General features: G+C 51.6%; 5 protein-coding genes across 5 annotated transcripts, besides 6 other annotated features; 3 read left to right on the top strand and 2 right to left on the bottom strand.

Annotated features, from left to right (window-relative positions):
* Positions 1–245: 245 nt before the first annotated feature.
* ACLA_089960 (putative RNA binding effector protein Scp160) lies at positions 246–4363 on the top strand (the record flags this gene model as incomplete). The annotated part of the gene is made up of 4 exons (XM_001272728.1): positions 246–654; positions 712–968; positions 1026–3303; positions 3378–4363. 4 exons carry the CDS (start codon positions 246–248, stop codon positions 4361–4363), a joined length of 3930 nt encoding a protein of 1309 aa, XP_001272729.1.
* Positions 4364–5223: 860 nt separating this feature from the next.
* Positions 5224–5816, bottom strand: ACLA_089950 (cytochrome b5-like heme/steroid binding domain-containing protein; the record flags this gene model as incomplete). The annotated part of the gene is made up of 3 exons (XM_001272727.1): positions 5224–5388; positions 5476–5602; positions 5698–5816. 3 exons carry the CDS (start codon positions 5814–5816, stop codon positions 5224–5226), a joined length of 411 nt encoding a protein of 136 aa, XP_001272728.1.
* Positions 5817–7921: 2105 nt separating this feature from the next.
* Positions 7922–7946: a microsatellite.
* A 169-nt stretch (positions 7947–8115) lies between these two features.
* Positions 8116–11608, bottom strand: ACLA_089940 (putative ubiquitin C-terminal hydrolase; the record flags this gene model as incomplete). Its single annotated transcript, XM_001272726.1, has 3 exons — positions 8116–11025; positions 11116–11316; positions 11384–11608. 3 exons carry the CDS (start codon positions 11606–11608, stop codon positions 8116–8118), a joined length of 3336 nt encoding a protein of 1111 aa, XP_001272727.1.
* An 800-nt stretch (positions 11609–12408) lies between these two features.
* vps27 (ESCRT-0 subunit protein VPS27) lies at positions 12409–14818 on the top strand (the record flags this gene model as incomplete). Its single annotated transcript, XM_001272725.1, has 5 exons — positions 12409–12476; positions 12549–12681; positions 12746–13027; positions 13090–13858; positions 13926–14818. The coding sequence occupies 5 exons, from the start codon at positions 12409–12411 to the stop codon at positions 14816–14818; spliced, it is 2145 nt and encodes a 714-aa protein (XP_001272726.1).
* A 712-nt stretch (positions 14819–15530) lies between these two features.
* Positions 15531–15575: a microsatellite.
* Positions 15541–15575: a microsatellite.
* Positions 15576–15683: 108 nt separating this feature from the next.
* Positions 15684–15715: a microsatellite.
* A 472-nt stretch (positions 15716–16187) lies between these two features.
* Positions 16188–18188, top strand: ACLA_089920 (uncharacterized protein; the record flags this gene model as incomplete). The annotated part of the gene is made up of 1 exon (XM_001272724.1): positions 16188–18188. One exon carries the CDS (start codon positions 16188–16190, stop codon positions 18186–18188), a length of 2001 nt encoding a protein of 666 aa, XP_001272725.1.
* Positions 16950–17002: a microsatellite.
* Positions 16951–16974: a microsatellite.
* Positions 18189–18563: the final 375 nt, after the last annotated feature.

Raw genomic sequence — 18563 nt, 5'->3', positions numbered from 1 at the left:
CGATCCGTCTGGACTGTCTATTGGGTATTGATAGTACCATTTACTACTACGTTGTTTTATAGAGGTGCTTCCAATTGGTAAATTTGGCATTCCCCCCCCTACCTCCCTCCATGTGGTTCTCTCGACTTCTCAATTGTCAGCATGCTAACCCAGTTCCTAAAAGGCTTCATAATTAGACATTTTTATCTTTTTCCAATCCCGAGTACATACTTCTACCTCTGGTTTCGCTCAGTGTCAACCGAAAAATGGCTTCTCAAGTTTCGAACACTGATATCAACGGTGGGGCCTCGAATTCCAAGTCCCTTGCAGCCATGCTGGAGGAGCAGCATGCACGCAATGAGGCGCACAAGGCGACAGTCGAGGAAACCGTTGACGAAGAGGACCTGCTGCATCCCCCGCCGTCTGCGTCGGCAAAGGACCAAGAGCCAGCTGTTCCGGAGACGACCGCCGCCGTCGACGAGGCCGCCGCCGCAACCTCCTCGGCTCCAAAGCCCGCTCCCAAGAAAGCTCCTGCTTTCGATGTCCGGTCCGAGGAATTGTTCCCGGCCCTGGGAAGTGGCCCCAAGCCTAAGACACCGGCTGCCGCTACGTGGGGCGCCAGACCTTCCGCTGCCGCCGCCGTTGCCAACGGTGTTGCTGGAGGCTCCCCTGCGAGTATGTTCAATTTCCGCCGGGTTTTGTTCTGTATCCTGGGCTGACATACTCAACTAGCAGCAGGTGATGTCCCGAGAATCATGAGTCTTCCCGGAAAACATATGGAGCAGCTTCGTCTAGCCCCGTCGCAAATGCTTCCGCGGGGACAGCTCAAGAAGCCCCTGCGGGATATCCTACGCGATATTTCCAGGCGATCAAAGGCCAATGTTGATATGCGGGGTGGACCTGGAGGCTCGATTATCTTCGAGGGCAAAGGCTCGGTCGAGTCCGTTAGACAAGCTCTCAAGGAGGTTGCCCAGCAAGTCGGATCCAAGGTACGCTGGTTTTCCCATCAATGATTTTGCGCAGGGACTAAACCCAGCGATTTGCAGCAATCGGTCCGTGTTCCCATTCCGACGTCCGCTCGCGCGCATATTATTGGACGACAAGGTGCGATTGTGCAAGATATTCAACAACGGACGGGTGCGCGCGTTCAGGTGCCCCGTGCTGAAGGCTCAGCCGACGAGGATGACAACGACACTATCGACGTGTTGATTGAGGGTGATGCAGTCGCCGCTGAACTGGCTCGTCGTCAGATCGAAGCCATCGTCAAGGAACGCGCTTCCAACATGAGCCTGCGACTGAAGACTATCCCCGCGGAATTCTTCCCTTTCATTGCGGGCGTCCATAATGAGAATCTGAAAGCCATCGAAGAGCGCACCAAGGCCCAAGTGCATGTGCCCCGGTACGATACTTGGGAAAGCCAACCTCCCCCACAGGAGGCCGAGCCTGGACATGTGCAGTTTGCACCCGCCTCTGATAAGCACATTCACATCTCGGGAGAACGCACTGCCGCGCAGGAAGCTCGCGCGGAGATCGAGAGACTTGCAGCTGATCTGCAGCGCCAACTGACCCTTCGTCAGCTGGCTATCAACCGCGGACAGCATCAATTCATCCTCGGGGAGGGAGCCAATGCTCTGCATGAATTCCTTGCTGATACCGGCTGTGCCATTGTCCTGCCACCCGCATCGGACGACAGTGAATTCCTTACCATTACTGGACCATCGAACTGTATCGAGGCTGGTATTAACCGAGCCATGGATCTCGCCACTAGCATGCAAATGGCAAGCATTGACCTGTCTCGTCAACATCCCAATGCCCCTGCTGGCCCTCATGCGCACGCGCGTGCCCTCACCCGGTATCTTAGGGAACGACAGATCATTCAGCAGTTGGAACAGATGTATGATGCTCGCATTGCTCTCCCACCCAAGTCTGACGGCCCTGTAACATGGGAAGTCTACTCGAGAGACGGTAAAAACACCATTCGTGCGCGTTCCGACATCATGAACTTGGTCCAGGCTCACCCTCCCGCACGTGTTCGCTATGTCTCTGTGGATCCTTACTACCACCCGTACCTGGAGTCTCGTAGTCTCAACAAACTGCGAAATGACTACGGTGTCCACCTTCTTATCCCGGATGAGGCTGACAGCTCGGATGTGGTTCTTGTCTACGAAGGACCTTCCGCCTCCACTTCTCAGCCTGAGATTCCGCGCCAGAGGCCATCTCCTGCCGAAATAGCCGCTTTCGAGAAGTCTCTCCAGGAAGCACAGGAGTTCCTTGTCCAGCTCACGGGAGACCAGAACGACATCGTCGCCAAATCCGTTGATGTCCCTGCCAAATACCAGGATAAGGTTCGAAAGTACATCAGCCGCGAACAGCAGACAGAGGGCGAGGTCCAAATCCCCATTCGCTCCCTCGTCGGTGATGCTCGCAATGATGGCAAGTGTGAGGTTTCTTTGCGTGGCCCTTCCGGTCAGGTTGACGGACTGGTCTCAAAGATTCACGCTTTCGTTGCCGAGCAGGAGAAAGACGACCTTGAAAGAGGCTACACAATCTCGTTCGACTTCCCTCAGAAATTCGCCAACTTCCTTATTGGCAAGCGTGGTGAGAACATCAACAAACTTCGCGATGAATTCGATGTGGACATCAAGGTCGACAACGGAAAGGTCGAGGTCAAAGGACCCAAGGCCAAAGCAGATGCGGCAAAAATGCGTATCATCAATCTAGGAAAGAAACTGGAGGATGAGACGACCCATGTCCTGAAGATTCCCGCACAGTACCATCGTGAACTGATCGGTCAGAAGGGCAGTCAGGTCAACAGACTCCAGGATCGTTACTCTGTGCGGGTTCAGTTCCCACGGGCGGCGGCTGCCACTGGCGACGACCAGTCCGTTGCGGACACTTCCAGCGAAGTGGGTGGCGCTCGGCCTATTCGTCCCCAGCAGGCGTCCGATGAAGTCATTGTCAAGGGTCCTAGCAAGGGTGCCGACTCCGCCAGGGATGAGATTCTGAGCCTGTTGCAGTGGGTCGTCGACCACTCCCATTCGGCAACTGTGTCCGTCGCACAGAGCCAGATCCCGTCTCTGATCGGTCAGCGTGGCCGTGAGATGGACAAGCTTCGTGCTGATACCGGGGCGCAAATTGACGTCCCTGGAGCCAATGACGCACCGGATGATTCGGGCCGTGTGCAGATCAAGATCAAGGGTACCAAGCAGCAGGTCGAGGAAGCAAAGAAGATCTTGCAGCAGCGTTCGAGCGAGTTTGATGCTATTGTCACCAAGACGATTGATGTGGACAAGAAATACCACAAGGCTCTGATTGGCGGTGGCGGTAAGTCGGCGATTTCTGGGGCGGGCTTGTTTTGTTTTAACATAACTAATATTTTTTTCTTCTTTGTCTGATAGGTGCCAACATTCGGAAGATTGTCGCCGAGGCTGGTGGTCCTACTGATGGAGGCGCCTCCCGCATTGTCAGATTCCCCCGTCCGGAAAGCACGGAGTCCACGATCAAGTTGGAAGGAAATGGCAAGGTTGTGGAGAACATCATCGCTGCCATTGAAGCATTTGTGAAGGAGCGCGAAGATCAGGTGTCGATTACCGTTGAGGTTCCCCCAGTGCAGCATAGACTGCTCATCGGTCGTGGTGGCGAGACACGGCGTGGTATCGAATCGCAGTTCAATGTTACCATGGACATTCCCAAGCAGGGCTCTGGACGCTCTGATATCAAACTCAAGGGCCCAAGCGATGCTGTTGAGGGTGCCAAGGAGCATATCTTGTCATTGCTGAAGGATCAGCAGGGCGAGACAGTCGAGGTCCCTCGGCACCTGCATCACGCCGTTTCAGACAATGGCGCTTTCTTCCGGCGGCTACGCAATGATTATCGGGTCACTGTGGACCATGCTGGACAGGAGGTGCCCGCTAAGCCAGCGTCCGAGGAGTCCCGTGCCACGACCAGCGGCGCCTCGTCCCTTCCGTTGATCACTGATGAACCCAGTGACTCGATTGAAACTCACTCATGGAAGACTGTCGAGCACGGTGCTGCTGCCAGTGACCCGACTCGGCCCGCGACCATCCCCTGGGTGCTCATCGGAAGCGGCGACAACGTGGCCCGGGCCAAATCCGCGTTGGAGAAGGCTATTTCAGCGGCGTCGCAGCAGTCTGCCACCGGATACCTGATTCTCCCTGATCCCAAGACATACCGCTTTGTTGTTGGTCAAGGTGGTAGCCAGATCAATGCCATCCGCAAGCAGACGGGATGCCGGATCAATGTGCCCAAAGACCAGGCCCGCGGCGAGGCAATTGAGATCAAGGGCAGTCCCGAAGGACTGGAGAAAGCCAAGGAGATGATCCTCGAGGCCGTCCGCGCTGGATTGAGCGGTGCTCCCAGGTAAAAGGTTGCTGCTGATGGGTATGCATCGTCGCATCTGATCGTCCAATGGGATCGAGGCAATCTTTCCTGTTGTGGGCAAAAATGTATTTTTTTTTGAGCTAAAAACATTCAGCATGTTGGATATTTTGATAATCTTCTCTACATCTTTTTTCTCTTTTTATTTTTTTCATATGGACATTCCTTTCTGTGGTTGGCAATGTGTTTACTCTTCTTTTTTTTTTAATTCCTTGTTCTAAATTTCTTACCCTTTGTATTTTCCACTCTTGCATATTCTCAACAATGACTTGTTGGCAGACTCTTTGTCTTCTTATAATGCCAAGCTCTTATCTACTGCGGCGATGAGTCGGGAAAGGGAAAGCAGGAACCAGAGGAAGAAAAAGCCCGAGATCGAGCGAGCCACGAGCCCGCCTGGAAAGAAAGTGATCGATCTATTTGACATCGTATCAGAGGATATAGGAATCAAGTTATAGAGATAAAGCGAAAAAACAAAAAACAAAAATCGAACAAAAAAAAGACAAGAAGCCAAGTTCGCTCCTCTACTATATTATCCATAGGCATGAAAATGATCATATAACATCAAGAAGAACAGGACTTTAAGAGAGATACAAGCGCAGAGGAAAGCCAAATATCTGCATTTGGGTATCATCACCCAGTCAACCCCTTGGGCAAATGGAAAAAGAGAAAGTTCGCAGAGAAGACAAGAGGACAAAACAGTCACGCAAGAACTGACACCCTCTCCCATCCTGCGGGTGTTGTTTTTCTTATTTCATTGGTGAGTTTTGTTGCGCCATGTTTGTTTCGTTTCTATTATTTTCTTCTTTTTATGAGAGAGATTGTTTCGCTTCAGATGAAGGAAGTACTCTACTGCTGCTGAGCACCGGCCTGGAGGTACTGGTAGGCACCGTAGGCGATAGCGGCACCGACGACCAGGATGGCGTACACGCCGAAGCCGTTGGACGAGGCGGCGGCGCTGGAGGGAGCGGAAGAGGAGCTGGTAGGCTTGGGGCGGGGGGCAGGGTCACCGGGCTAGAACGAAGGGCCGAAGCAGATTAGCTTGGGGGAATATTCTCGATTCAGGACATGGAAGATGAAAAGAAAAAGAAAAAGACATACCACGCGCTTCACGGTACCGATGAGCAGACCGTCGAGGATCTCGCGGGCCTCGTCGCTGTGGCCGACATCCTCGAAGGCCTCTGTGCTGTCCTGGCCGCCGACGTCGAGGAGGACTTCTTCACCACCGCTAGTTGGGGGTTAGCTTTAGGGATGCAAGGAATGGATTCCTCATGCGAGGAAGCATGGGTCCGGGTTGTTGAGGAGGGGTGGAAGGGAACGTACGGGTGCTCGTCGACGAAGGAGGTGCAGTCGTAGACCTTGTCGTGGACGATGAGGTAGAGATCCTTCTTGGTGTTGTGCTCGGCGATCTCCTGGAGCGTGAATTCCTTGTTGGCGGCCATTGTGTGGATTGGATGGAGAACTGTATGCAGGAGGGATGTTGTTAGAGAATTGGATATTGATTGATTGATGTCCTTTTCTTTTTTTTTGGCTTTGTTTTCTGAAATAGAAAGAAAAGAGTGAAGATGGAGGAAGAGAAGGGAAAGGGAGAAGAGGACAAAAAGCTCCGTCAGATCGCCTCAGTCGGACTCAGCATTTCCGACGGAGTAAATCTCACGATAAAGGCCAGCGTATAATTTTGCGGACCCCGATGGGATGGGAGTAAACACTAAACAGATCGCAAGAGGGGGCCAAGAAAAGGGGGGAAAGAGGACATACCAGAAATAAACAATTAGATATCAGTACTACAGATGAAGTAGATGATGGGGGGGGAGAAGGGGATAAGGTTAGAAAACAAACAAGCAGATGAGAGAGAAGAGAGAAGAGAGAGAGAGGGGAGAGGAAGAGGGAAGAGAGCCGGTGAGGAGACGACGACGAAGAAGAAGAACTTGCGGCGGGAATCCAAGTGGGTGATTGATCCCGAACAATGGAACTCTCTGGGGTTCTGGCCTCAAAGCTCAGGCACCATCCGCCCTCGCTGCCGAGGATTGAGCCGATCTGGGGTCTTTTCAGCATTCATCTATCTAGTCCTTGGTTTGCCATCTACAGAGTAGATACGTCTTGTACACTGGGTTCAGCTCTACTATCTATCACTACTACCGTCGTCTCCTTAATAATAATAATCAGTCATGTAGCTATTACAAGCATCAGGAACCTCCCATGAGTCCCGAACAGTCCGTCTCGATCTCCGCGAATCAGATACCGCTTATTCCGTGCCTTTTTTTACTTAGTCCCTGAGTAGTTAGTTGTACCTCAGTAGGACCTCAGGCACTCAGGCAGTTCCCTCAGCATAATTCTGCGTTTCTTCACAATTTCTCCTCAAACACCACATTATATAATCAAATCACCAATCATTCTCAGGCATAATTATTCCCTGGGTATTATTTCCTAATCAGGTCGATAGATCGAGGCTGCAGAGTAGTAACTACTCCGAAGGATATAGATTGTAGAATGTAGCTAGATGCCACTTCTACTATTCTCCTCTATACCTAGTTACTCCGGTCCCTAAGGAGTAATCCTGCATGTAGGGGGTGGTGTATGTCACGTGAAAGACGTGGATAGCATCATATAACCAATGGGGGAGCGGAATTTCAAAATTCAACCAATCAAGCTATATAGACTTCTCTGTCACCTAATTCCAGTACTACTGTGTACAGTACTCCGTACCTTAGTCAACTACCTACTGTGTACGGAGTACACCTCATCAAAATATAGTACTCTGTACCACAGTACATCACATTATTTAGATAGTTATCCACCAGCATATAGCAACATGGGCAGTACTTACTACCTAGGTAGTTCGTAGCTCTAGTAAAAAGATTTTTTCTGACAAGATATTACCTGGTCAGAAAAAAAAAGTCAAAATGACACGTCATTTTTGTCATTTTGACATTTTGATTACCACCCCTACCTACATGAGATCTAACATCGCAATTTCCCCTCTATTGGATTCACAATGGCCTTTCCGCTGTCTTTCCAACAGACAAGGACGGACTCAATATCCCCAGACCAATCAGAATATCAGATAGCCCCGAGTCTCAATGCGCCATGATGCTATCACCAACTGCCTCGTTGATCTCCGTTCTGGGGTGGGATAACCGTAACCTCGGGGATGATTGCCTGGCTGACACGCTGCTCGGATAGTCCCATCGGGATTGGACTGCCCGAGGATTCCGTCGTAGGTGGCCTGAGGCTAGCATTTTCGGTTCCGGTGTCCGCGGAACTTTAGAACTGGAGAGCGAAGGTGAGCAACTCCTTTGAGATTGAGTGAGATGTGGAATCAGTCAGTTACTCGGATACAGATGATTGTGACCCTGCTGGCAAATGTATGGATTACGGATGATTGATTCATGTTTTAGAAACGCTTCGTGCGATTCGCTTGGTAATCTACTCCATGTTTTTCCAATCCCCGTCTCAGACACTGTCCCTCGTTTCCTATATACAAACACACAAACATCGCTAAAGGATTCAATCATGTTCGAACGTGCTAGGCTTGACAGAGACAGGGGAAAAAAAAAGAAAAGAAAAGAAAAACAGGAAAATGCAGAATCATGCAGCAATCATCAAGGTATCATGTCATCGGCCGTCAATACCATGCCAAATAACAAGCGAAGAAAGAAGGTGTATCAGACCAAGCGCCTGTTCACCAGAAAAGAGCAATAAAAAAAGCAAATCATCAGATGCAAAATCGGGACAGGCCCTTTACTTGGCAGGAACCCGCTCGTAGAATACGATGTATGCCTGTTCATTCTGCAGCCGGTCCTTGAAGCGCATGTCACGAGGATTAAAGTCCGTCGCCCGATCATCGTCAAACTTCCGCCAGCACTGGCGTTGCGCATCCCGCACCAATGAGATGTAGTGTCCGCTGCCCATGGAGGAGCCGATGTGGCGCAAGACCCCATACGCATCGTACGTGAAGGGCGGCATCGTCGCGGAGATCATCTCCTGTGGCGCCCCCGCAACCCGGCCGTCAGAGGACGCCCCCAAATTGGGGTAGATCACAAAATCATCCATCCGAAGCCCGTGTAACGGAAAGTCAATGGGCGTGTGGATTTTGCGCGCGCTCTGCGTCTTAGAGGCAGAGAATCTTTTGAAGTGGACAACCAAAATTTGAGGCGCTCGAGTGATGATAATCTGCTTTGTCGCTTCCCGTTCACATTTACAGTAAGGGCACTTCCACACTTCATCCCCGCTGAGCATCTCCTCTTGGCAGTAGCTGCGAAGGCATTGGTAAATATCGCCCGTGCCAGTGGAGGGGATCTCCACGCTAATGCTGTAAAATGCTTCGTACGTCGTGGAAGTTCGCTTGCAGGTTGTACACCGCAGTCGGCTGGCATGCTGCCCAGCAAAGAGCGAGGAGATGAAGGACTCCTCGCGGTGGCAGTAGCGGTCCCACTCAATCCTGGAGACCTTGGGCACGGGCATGCGCTCCCGCTGCATCTCCTCCTCGAATGTCAACGGCCGAAGAGGTGTTCTCTGCCAATTGATGTTGAGGTCTTCATGCAGACAGTCCACCACAAAGTCAAAGAATTCCTTGGCGTCCTGTTGGCGATCAATGGCCCACTCCTGATTCAGCCGGCCGCAGAAATTGCGGAACGACGTGGGCATGATCACCTCCACATCATTCTTCCACAACGACCTGATCAAATTGGCAAACAGTCCGGGCATGACCCCTTGTGATCCTTTCCAGTTTTTTTGGACGTAGTACCGGAAGCGATTGTCGATGAAGAACTTGCTCAGCATGATCGTTGCGCTGAGGCATTGAATCGTCGAGTTCATGTAGCAAGTTACCCCAAAATTGGTCAGCCCCGTTCGCGGGAGCTTCAGGCGGCTCAACAAAGAATTGGAGGTGTACAGAGCTGTCTTGGTCGCGGAGCTCTGCCGCTCTAACGGGGCCTGGATCAGCCGACCATCAGACACACCACTGTAGCTAGGACGGGGTACAGCTGGGGGAGGCCGCGACGGCACCACGGGCACAGGGGCGGCGTAATTGGGTGTTGATGAGGGTGCCGTTGGGTGCGAATGCGGTCCTACCATCGATTCCTGAATGGCATGGGGTTCTGGGAACCGTCGCAGGAAATCTTCGTAGGTATGCACAAACGGTGTCACCGGGGACTCTTGCTGTTCAGAAGCGTCTTCTGGCTCTTCGGTCAGCGTCCCCTCATCGACATAGGTGCTAGTATCAATCTCTTCGTTCTTGGACTTCTCCATCCATGCCGTCAGCTCCTCCGGATTCAGAGGCTTATACTCTCGTAGTCGTCTCTTCCGAACCTCGAGGCTGGAATTGGCACTTGCCATGGTCGGTACTCTTCCAAGCGGTCGTCCTGGTCTCATCGCGGGCCTCTTCGCCTGAATCGAACCCATCACCGCGGCTGTGGAAGATGTGGCCAGAGACTGCTGACCCAGAAGATCGATCCATGCATCAAGACCACCTAGGAGCAATGCTGGAGGCCGTCCATCCTTCAGCGGCTTATACGCATTGAATTCATATAAGGTATCGTGCAAGGCCCGAAGATGGGGAGCGGTTGTCCCAACAGGCGACCCAGCAAGGTAGCTAACCGAGTCCGTACTCTGGTCATAGTAGACAATGAGGTCAAACTCGTTACGTCTTTCGAACAGTGATTGTTCATGCTCGGGAGATACCACGAGACGCTCTTCCAGTTCCTCTGCTGATACATTCTCTTTCAATGACACGGGTTCGATGCAGAGTATCGATTTGGCGTAGATGTGGCCACTGTCAAATTGATCTCGTGGTCTGACATCGATCAGCATGATATTATATTTTCGAATGTACTCAAGCAAAGCTTGAGCAGAGATGGTAGTGGAATGCGGTAAGTCCGCACTGTTACTTTTGACTTCTCGAATTGCATGTATGCCATTCGGTGTTGTTGAGCGGTAGGGATTGTCTTCTGAGCCACGACTGGGACTGCCGTGTGGCGAGTTGATCAGCTGTGAATATCGGGGATTAGCTGGGCGCGAACTTTCGGTAGATGTTCTGGGCGGATTTGATGGGGGCTGAGTAGGCACGGTCCATATTGGACTGTAGGCTGGGTCAGGCGCGCGAGGTAGAGAGGTATTGAGAAGGATCTTGGGGGGCAGATTGGGCACATTGTGAGTGGCGCCCATATTTCGGGGCCCCAAAGGACGTCGAGAGGGAGAGCTTAGGGTTGAATTTGATCGCGTTCCCTGATGTATGTAAGACAATGGTCGAGGAGGGTAATCGCCCAAGTAACCAGGCGGCGAGGGCGTGTGAACCGCGCCGTTTTCCCCATTGCTGAACGGGCCTTGACCGTTGGCGGGATATGGTGATGCTCTTAGTTTAGCGAATCGCTGAGCAAGCAAGTCGTCCGCAGGGGCTGAGTATCGGTTCGGGTTCGCTTGCAAAGCAGGAACTCTTTGAAATTCCGAAGGGCTCGGCATTCGTAGCGAGCTGTCACTCATCTCATTTTGACGGCCTCGAGAACTCGCGCCCTGATGCGTCCCAGAAGCCGACTCTAGCCGCCCCGAATTACCGTGGCGAGATGTAGCCATAGGTTGTGTGTTGCTGGCCAGGTTATCCTCCAAGATTAGTTGTTTGATATCGTCCATCGTCCCTTGCTTCGTCCGCACGGCCTATCGATCGTCAGCCAAGACATATCCAACCACACATCGACCCTTCCTTTCCAAGATTTGGGATGTTTTGTGCTCAATAGAAGGTCATACCATCATGAGATTGGCGAATTGTTTGTACCATGCTGGGCTCTGATTGACGGTGACGCGGTAGTCGGGATGGTGAGGTATAATGTTGATCGTGATCTCCGAAGCACGTAGATATTGCACATATGCCTTATCCAGCTCTTCATTATCGGCATAATTCCTTGCGAGTCCAATTGCTTCCTGCGCTCTTCCCACTAGTATATCCAACTGAGGACCGAAGTCAGCAAAAAAACAACACCAAACCTCAAGAACATAACCAATTTCGATGACGCACCGGAGTAGATTCATTCAAATCTAAGGCTGCCGCTTGATCCTGTAAATCTTTGATGTTGGGGAATCGTGGTGGTCCAGAAGGGCCATTGTTGCCATTCTGGCGTGCATCCGATCTGCCGATTTGCTCAGTACCTGGTTGCATGCCACCCAAGGACTTGGGCCGGTTGGGATTCTTCCACGGCGCAAAATCTGGCGGCGAGGGTAAAGCCGCTGTGTCCAAAGTCATCATACAGCGCGGAAAGAGAAGTATGTTCACCACATGACCCGTAATAAGGACTGCGAAGGGAACGCGGGGAAACGCTTCGGGATGGTTGCTTTGGGGGAGCGGATAGGGAGGACCTGGGCGTCGATTCGGTTGAAAGATTGGAATCACGGAGGGAAAAAAACGAATGAATGAATTGAGGGCACTCAGGTTTGAAAAAGCATCAAAACCAATGAAGGTAGATAGGAGGACAGATTTGAAGTTGAAAGAGAATCGTTGAAGGCAGACGCAATCTGCGGGACGTTTCTGGGGGATGCGCAATCGGCGTAATTACCGTCATATAACTATTTTCTGACCATACTCACCGCCCCAGCATATGACGCCACATGGCCTTGGTTTCTGCCTTGACACCTGATTTGATGACCTGAGCCAGCAAGTCGACACCTGAGGTATTCAATCAGAACCTAGGCTTCCGCCAATGACTGTGCCACATGGATGGGGCCGCTCCTAAACTTAACTAATCAGGTATCACCTGGCGGCCTGTGGCACTGGCAGCAAGGTACCTCAATGCCTATCGATGGATCTGCCTGGAGCTTGATAGATGCAACCGACATCCATCGCCTTTCTTGGGTTCATGAATCTCGCATCCCGCATGAATCAAGTCTATGAATTTTCTTCCATCGCCGATTTTGTTGCCCCTTGTCCTCCTTAACTGACCGTCTGATTTACGACCCCTCATCGTTCGTGCTCCCAACGTCATCAATCCCGCACTCCGCTATCTTCACAACACCCATTGCGATTCTGACTCTTCTGTCGCCATCATCATGGCGGGCTGGTTTTCTTCCTCTTCTCCGCTCGACGAGCAAGTCGAGCGTGCCACATCTTCATCTCTGTATGTTTTCTTTGACCTGAATCGGTAGTTTCGGTAGGTACCGAGTCGCCTCTAACCTTGACTGGGCAACAGGGAGGACATTGCTCTCAACCTCGAAATCTCCGACCTCATTCGATCAAAAAGCGTACAGCCCAAGGAAGCGATGAGATCTCTCAAACGGCGCTTGGAGAACAGGAACCCGAATGTGCAAATTGCGACTTTAAAGGTTGGTGTCTGGTTGGTATCCGACATTGAAGATGTTCAGTGCTGATGGCTTGATACCGTTGCAGTTGACAGATACATGCGTGAAGAACGGTGGTACCCACTTCCTGGCCGAGATTGCGTCGCGTGAATATCTGGACAACATGGTTTCTCTCCTCACTGCGGAGGGAGCTCCCCTCAATAGCGACGTGAAGGAGAAAATGCTGGAGCTCATCCAAGACTGGGCCATGGCAGCTCAAGGCCGCATGGATCTCAACTATCTTGGGGAGACTTATCGCAAATTGCAGAGCGAAGGGTTTCGGTTTCCTCCCAAGAGTGAAATTAGCGGAAGTATGTTGGAAAGTAGTGCGGTAAGTCCATGTATTTTCTGTGGCAGGACCATGTCCACTAAACTGATTACCCCGTCTAAAAGCCCCCGGAATGGATTGATCACGACGTGTGTATGCGCTGCCGTACCCCCTTTAGTTTCATGAACCGCAAGCACCATTGTCGCAACTGCGGTAATGTCTTCGACGCCCAATGCTCCAGCAAGACACTTCCTCTGCCACATCTGGGAATCTTACAGCCCGTGCGCGTTGATGACGGTTGCTATGCCAAGTTAACATCCAAGTCGTTCACGCCATCGACTCTTTCGGACCGGTCAGCATTCAAGAACAATTCCATCACCAAGGCAAATGCAATGGAACCCCGTGGCGCAAGGGCAGAGGGGGGCTTTGATGATGACCTGCGACGGGCCCTCCAAATGAGCCTGGAAGAAGCCCAAAACAGGGGCTCTGGAGGCTATATTCCACAGCCCAAGGTTAATGAACCATCCAACGCAACAATTCAACCCCATCCACAGGATGAGGAAGATGCGGATCTGAAAGCTGCGATTGAAGCATCACTGCGAGATATGGAAGAGCATAAGAAGAAGCATGCCGCCGCATTGAAGAATAATACTGTGGCGACGGACTCCACCGCTCAGGATACAGGGAGCGCTTTACCCATGCCTAAAAACCCCTACGAACTCAGTCCCGTAGAGGTTGAAAACATTCATCTGTTTGCCGCCCTCGTTGATCGGTTACAGCATCAGCCCCCGGGAACGATTTTGCGGGAATCCCAAATTCAGGAGCTATACGAGAGCATCGGCACCCTTAGACCGAAGCTCGCACGGAGCTATGGGGAGACCATGAGCAAGCATGGTAGGTCCATTCACCTCACTCCTATTCCCTTTTTTTGCTTGCTCTGATTCCTAATCTGTTTGATAAGACACACTTCTTGATCTGCATGCCAAACTGTCTACGGTTGTCCGATATTACGACCGTATGCTTGAAGAACGATTATCCAGCGCGTACTCACAACATTCGTTGGGCTATGGGCAAGCTCCGGGTGGCTCTCAATACCCCAATATGTACCCCTCGATGCCGTCTCAAGCTGTTGAGGGGAAATCTGGCGCGGAGAATTTCTACTATGGCAATGCAGTACCCGAACGGTCGCCTCCAGCACATAGCACCTATGCTTATCAGCAGGGAATAGCACCCAGTGGTCCCATGAGTTCCGGGATGTATCCTCAACCCGGTCAAGCGCTACCTTCGAATCCGGCTTGGAATGGCAATGCGCCGCCCACTACTGCATCCCCCCAACTGTCCACATCCTCTACTCCGTTTCCGAACCATCCAGTAGGATACCCGGCCCCATCAGCACCGACACAATACTACGCTCCCACGGCGCCTCCAGAACAAGACGCGAATACTTACTCGACTCCTCGACCGGGAGAGACAGAAGTATCGCATCAGGCATCGCCCGTCATGCGGCGAGATTCCTATTACCAATCAGCTGGGGCGCCCCCGAGCGCCCCCGAACCATCTCCACCCTCTGAACACGGTCAATCTTCAGGGTACATGCAGTACGCAGACTCTCGTACAATGCCACCTAATAGTCAATACCCTCCCCAGCAACAGCCGTCAGCCCAGCCATACTACTCTCAGCAACCACCTCCGCAAGCGACACCACATACAACATATTCACAGCCCCCAGCTGCACCTTATGAAACACACCCTGTTGCAGATGTTTCCCCAATTGGAGCACCTGTGCCTTCAGCGCCATATCAACAGCCGGCGCCCACTCGGCCCGCAGTTGAGGAGAGTTTGATTGAACTATAGAAGTCGTATGTTTGATTCAACATGAGCAGGATACTTTCTGTCTTGGTTTGTTTTTAACCCTGGGTCATATGGTAGTCTGCCTCGTGGTTGTTAGTACTTAGTTTTTGTGGCCATTATGATACCAGATGATTTGGCTGATTCCAGGGAATGAGACTGTAAGTACTGTGATGCCTAGGTATATATGGGCATTTCCCAAGCATTTTTGATCTTGTTGGTCTTTGAGCCTAAAGGATCTCTCAAAGTAGTCCTGGAGGAGCGGGAATTGGTAGTGGGGAAGTATGCATGCATGCAGTGATGTATACTTGCATCTGCTGGTCCCATATCTCATGTTCCCTTTCACACTTTACCTATCCCTCGACCTGTGGCGAACTGAAGACGTTCACTTCTATATGCCCTGCCTGGAAGTTCCATATAGAGATGGAAACAACCTTGGGAGTAGTACTGATATGTACAGTACAGTTAGTCAGTAAAGTAACTGATCCGTATCCATCATGAAGAGAGAGATCTAGATCCGGCGATTTAAGTGGAGACTTGGGATAGTTCAGGACAAAAAACGCGTAATCCAGCGGTATCAGATTAACACTTGCTGCAAGCTTCTATGACATTATTTTACCTCTGGGGTATTTGGGATTTCCCCCCTTGGTCTCTCTCAATAGATACTTGCTCTGCTAGGTATTACGGAGTAGGTATTATTATCGTTATTGTTATTAGTATTATTATTATCATTATCATCATCATCATCATCATCATCATCATCGCTGTCCATCTTTCTCTTCTTTTCATTTCTTCTATTATTATTACATACTTGTACAGTGACATTCTCCTCTCATCCTCACCTTATTTCTTTCCCCCTCTCTAACTTCGTTTCCTCTTCTTCTTCTTCTTCTTATTCCTCTTTTCCATCGCTCTCCTCTCGACTGCCTTGCCACTCTGGTCGTCTTTCTTAATCAATCCCCCTCCTGTCTCACGTGCAGTGTAACACTTTTTCCACATTATTACTCCGTACTCTGCCTTTCTTTCTATTCTTCCACCCAATCAATTTACCAATTGTCCGTATTATTGCTCCGTCCGTTGTAGCATCACCAGCGGCGAGTTAGCAGTCAGACAAAAAGCGTTTGTCTATCGCTCATTGCCTTTCGTCCGCTATTATTGTCCAGTACGAGCCACCGCCGAGAATTCCCATGGGCTCTGTGCTACTGTGATACTTGTTTTCGGTCCTCCTTGAGAGCCAACCCCGGGCGCTCGACGCCCTCATGCTAATATTTAGGCGATCAACCAGAACCGCCCCCCGGCAGCTGCTTGTCGCCCGTTTTGGAGCTGCATCCGTGCCATCTGTGCGAGCCCTTGCCTTGCTCCAGCGCTGCCCGCCATGCCGACCTCCAACACCTCCTCCCCTGTCAAGCGTCCAGGTCTGGCCCGCCGCGCTCTTTCGTCCCACGCTGTTGTCACGCGAACCTCGTCGGACTCGTCGGATACATACACAAGCACCGCCAACACCACCCAGAAAGCGTTAGCCCATCGTCCTCGAGCCCATGTCGTCGGTGGCGGCCATCGAACTCACGGTCGCAATCCGTCCTTTGGGAAGAACTTGAATAAACTCCAGCGACATACTTCTGCGGGACACATTGCTACCGAATCTACAATCCGTCATCATCAACGCAAGAAATCCGCACCCGCAACTCCTATAGCCAGTCCTCGCGGTGGTCATCACGTACGTTGGGATAGCGGAGTAGATGCCAGCCAAGCTGCAACATCGTCGATCAAGAGAAATAATTCGAGTCCTGCCCTGCGAAATCCCCGGCGTAACTCTTCCAGCGTTTTGGCAAAGAAAGCGTTGGTGACCGATCGCCCTCATACCAGTTCAGGAAAGAAGAAGACCGTGGGTTTCGAACTCGGAGATTCAGATCAAGACGAGGAGGGTGAATGGGAGGATACAACGCAGTCACCGGAGAGCACGAGGCGAGGCTCGGTCGCTCAGTCCAGGGATAGCGTGGATAATACTGCCGTCCTAGTCGACCCTCTGACATTTGTCAAGCGACCTTATCCGCAAACCCCTCGAGCCGCAAGTAGTCTGCCTGAGTCGGCTTACAGGAGCTTTTCGCGAGAGGATCACTCTTCTGATGAAGACGAACAGCAGCAGCAGCAGCAGCAGCAGCCAGAACAGCAACAGCAACAACCGCAGCAAGAACAGGAAAAGCCTCCATCCGATTTCGAAGAGCGCAAGGAAGAAGTCTCTCGAGTCATCGATCATACAACCGACATTACAGCCCGCTTGTTGAGCCCGTCACATTCTGCCAGAGCACCACCCGCGATGTCCTCTATATCGGCTACAGTGAAGCCAGCTCCGGTGGACACTATCTCACGAAATGCGTCATTGACCAATATTGCTGGCCATGACGGCTTGCGGCGTCCTCTATCCTCTTCGACCACAACACTAGCAAACACTCCAGGCGGCCTCGCCCACGGGACATCATCGTCTATGGAAGGGGGTGTTTCACGGTTCATCATCAACAACAAGACAGGCGTCCATGCATCGTCGTTGGGCCGTACTGACTCGGACCCTAACACTCCATCATCCTTTCTGCCACACTACCATCCGCAGACTCCGCCTTCTCCCAATCGCGGTACAAGAAGGGCCAAAGCATCTCCCCCGTCGCGACCGCCTGGCGCCGAACCTCCTTCTCGTACTCAGCAGAAGCTCTGGTTGCAAAGAACCGCGGCGTTGAACACATCTCCGCCCGACACCCATGGCATATCAGCAACAGTCTCTCCTGCGGCCAGGGATCCGGTTTTCGTTGCTGGAACCCATGGCCGTGCAGGTTCAGCTGTCTTCGATGCCGGCCGAGCGCTCGTTAACGGGTCCTCCCGAACCGGAGGCGACACCGAAGCCAAGCATATCCGCAAGGCCTACGAGAAGACCGCCTTGGAACTCACCGTTGTCCGGAGGTTCCAATCTCCAACAGGCAACAGCTTCGCTCGCCTGGCCGGCATTCTCAATGACTCCAAGGCCCCTGCATCTTCCTCTCATGAACGCACATCTTCCCTAGGCAAACCCATTAAGTCCGCGCCTGCGTTGACTCAATTACAACAAGCCAGCAAACAGCAGAGAGACTCCGCGAGCCCTGAACCCAGACAACTACTCAGCAGAAAGACCTCAGACTTGAAGAATTCTGTCTCGCAAACCTATCTCGACGATGTCGACGATGCTAAATCCCAACACCCTGCCCAGCGTATCCTCTCGACCTCCGATGAAGCCGCCCACGGTACTTCTGCCACAGGCGACGATTTCAGTACCAGCTACCTCACTAGCGAATCGGACTTGATGATCCGCCGCATGTGGGAGAGTCGCGAGGTGGCCACATCCGGCTAGAATACACGCACTGTCTCGTCCGCCCTCCATTGATCCATATTTTCTTCCTTCCTTCTCTATCTTCATTTAAGTAATCACGGTGTCCGGTGCATCAATCCTATCCCATCAGAAGCCATATGAATGGGTTCTGAGTCAAATAGCAGGAATGGCATATGTATCGATTGCGGTTGTCTTCAGCACCCCATAGTTCTCTTTTTACTTCTTCCTCCTCCTCCATCTCTTTGACTGTGGCCTTTCCTGCAGTTTACCCTTCTTCTCGGGCATTCTCATGAACGTGTATAGACTTCTTCCATTTTTTAATAGTGTACTTAAGTACCCCATAACGCAGACTCAATGAATATGTTAGTCAAACCACAACTTATACTCGAAAGTAGA

Source organism: Aspergillus clavatus, genomic scaffold, assembly GCF_000002715.2.
Source record: "Aspergillus clavatus NRRL 1 1099423829798 genomic scaffold, whole genome shotgun sequence".
NCBI classification, from domain to species: domain Eukaryota; kingdom Fungi; phylum Ascomycota; class Eurotiomycetes; order Eurotiales; family Aspergillaceae; genus Aspergillus; species Aspergillus clavatus.
Note: the sequence above shows the minus strand (reverse complement) of the source record. Positions and strands in the feature narration are given on the sequence as shown.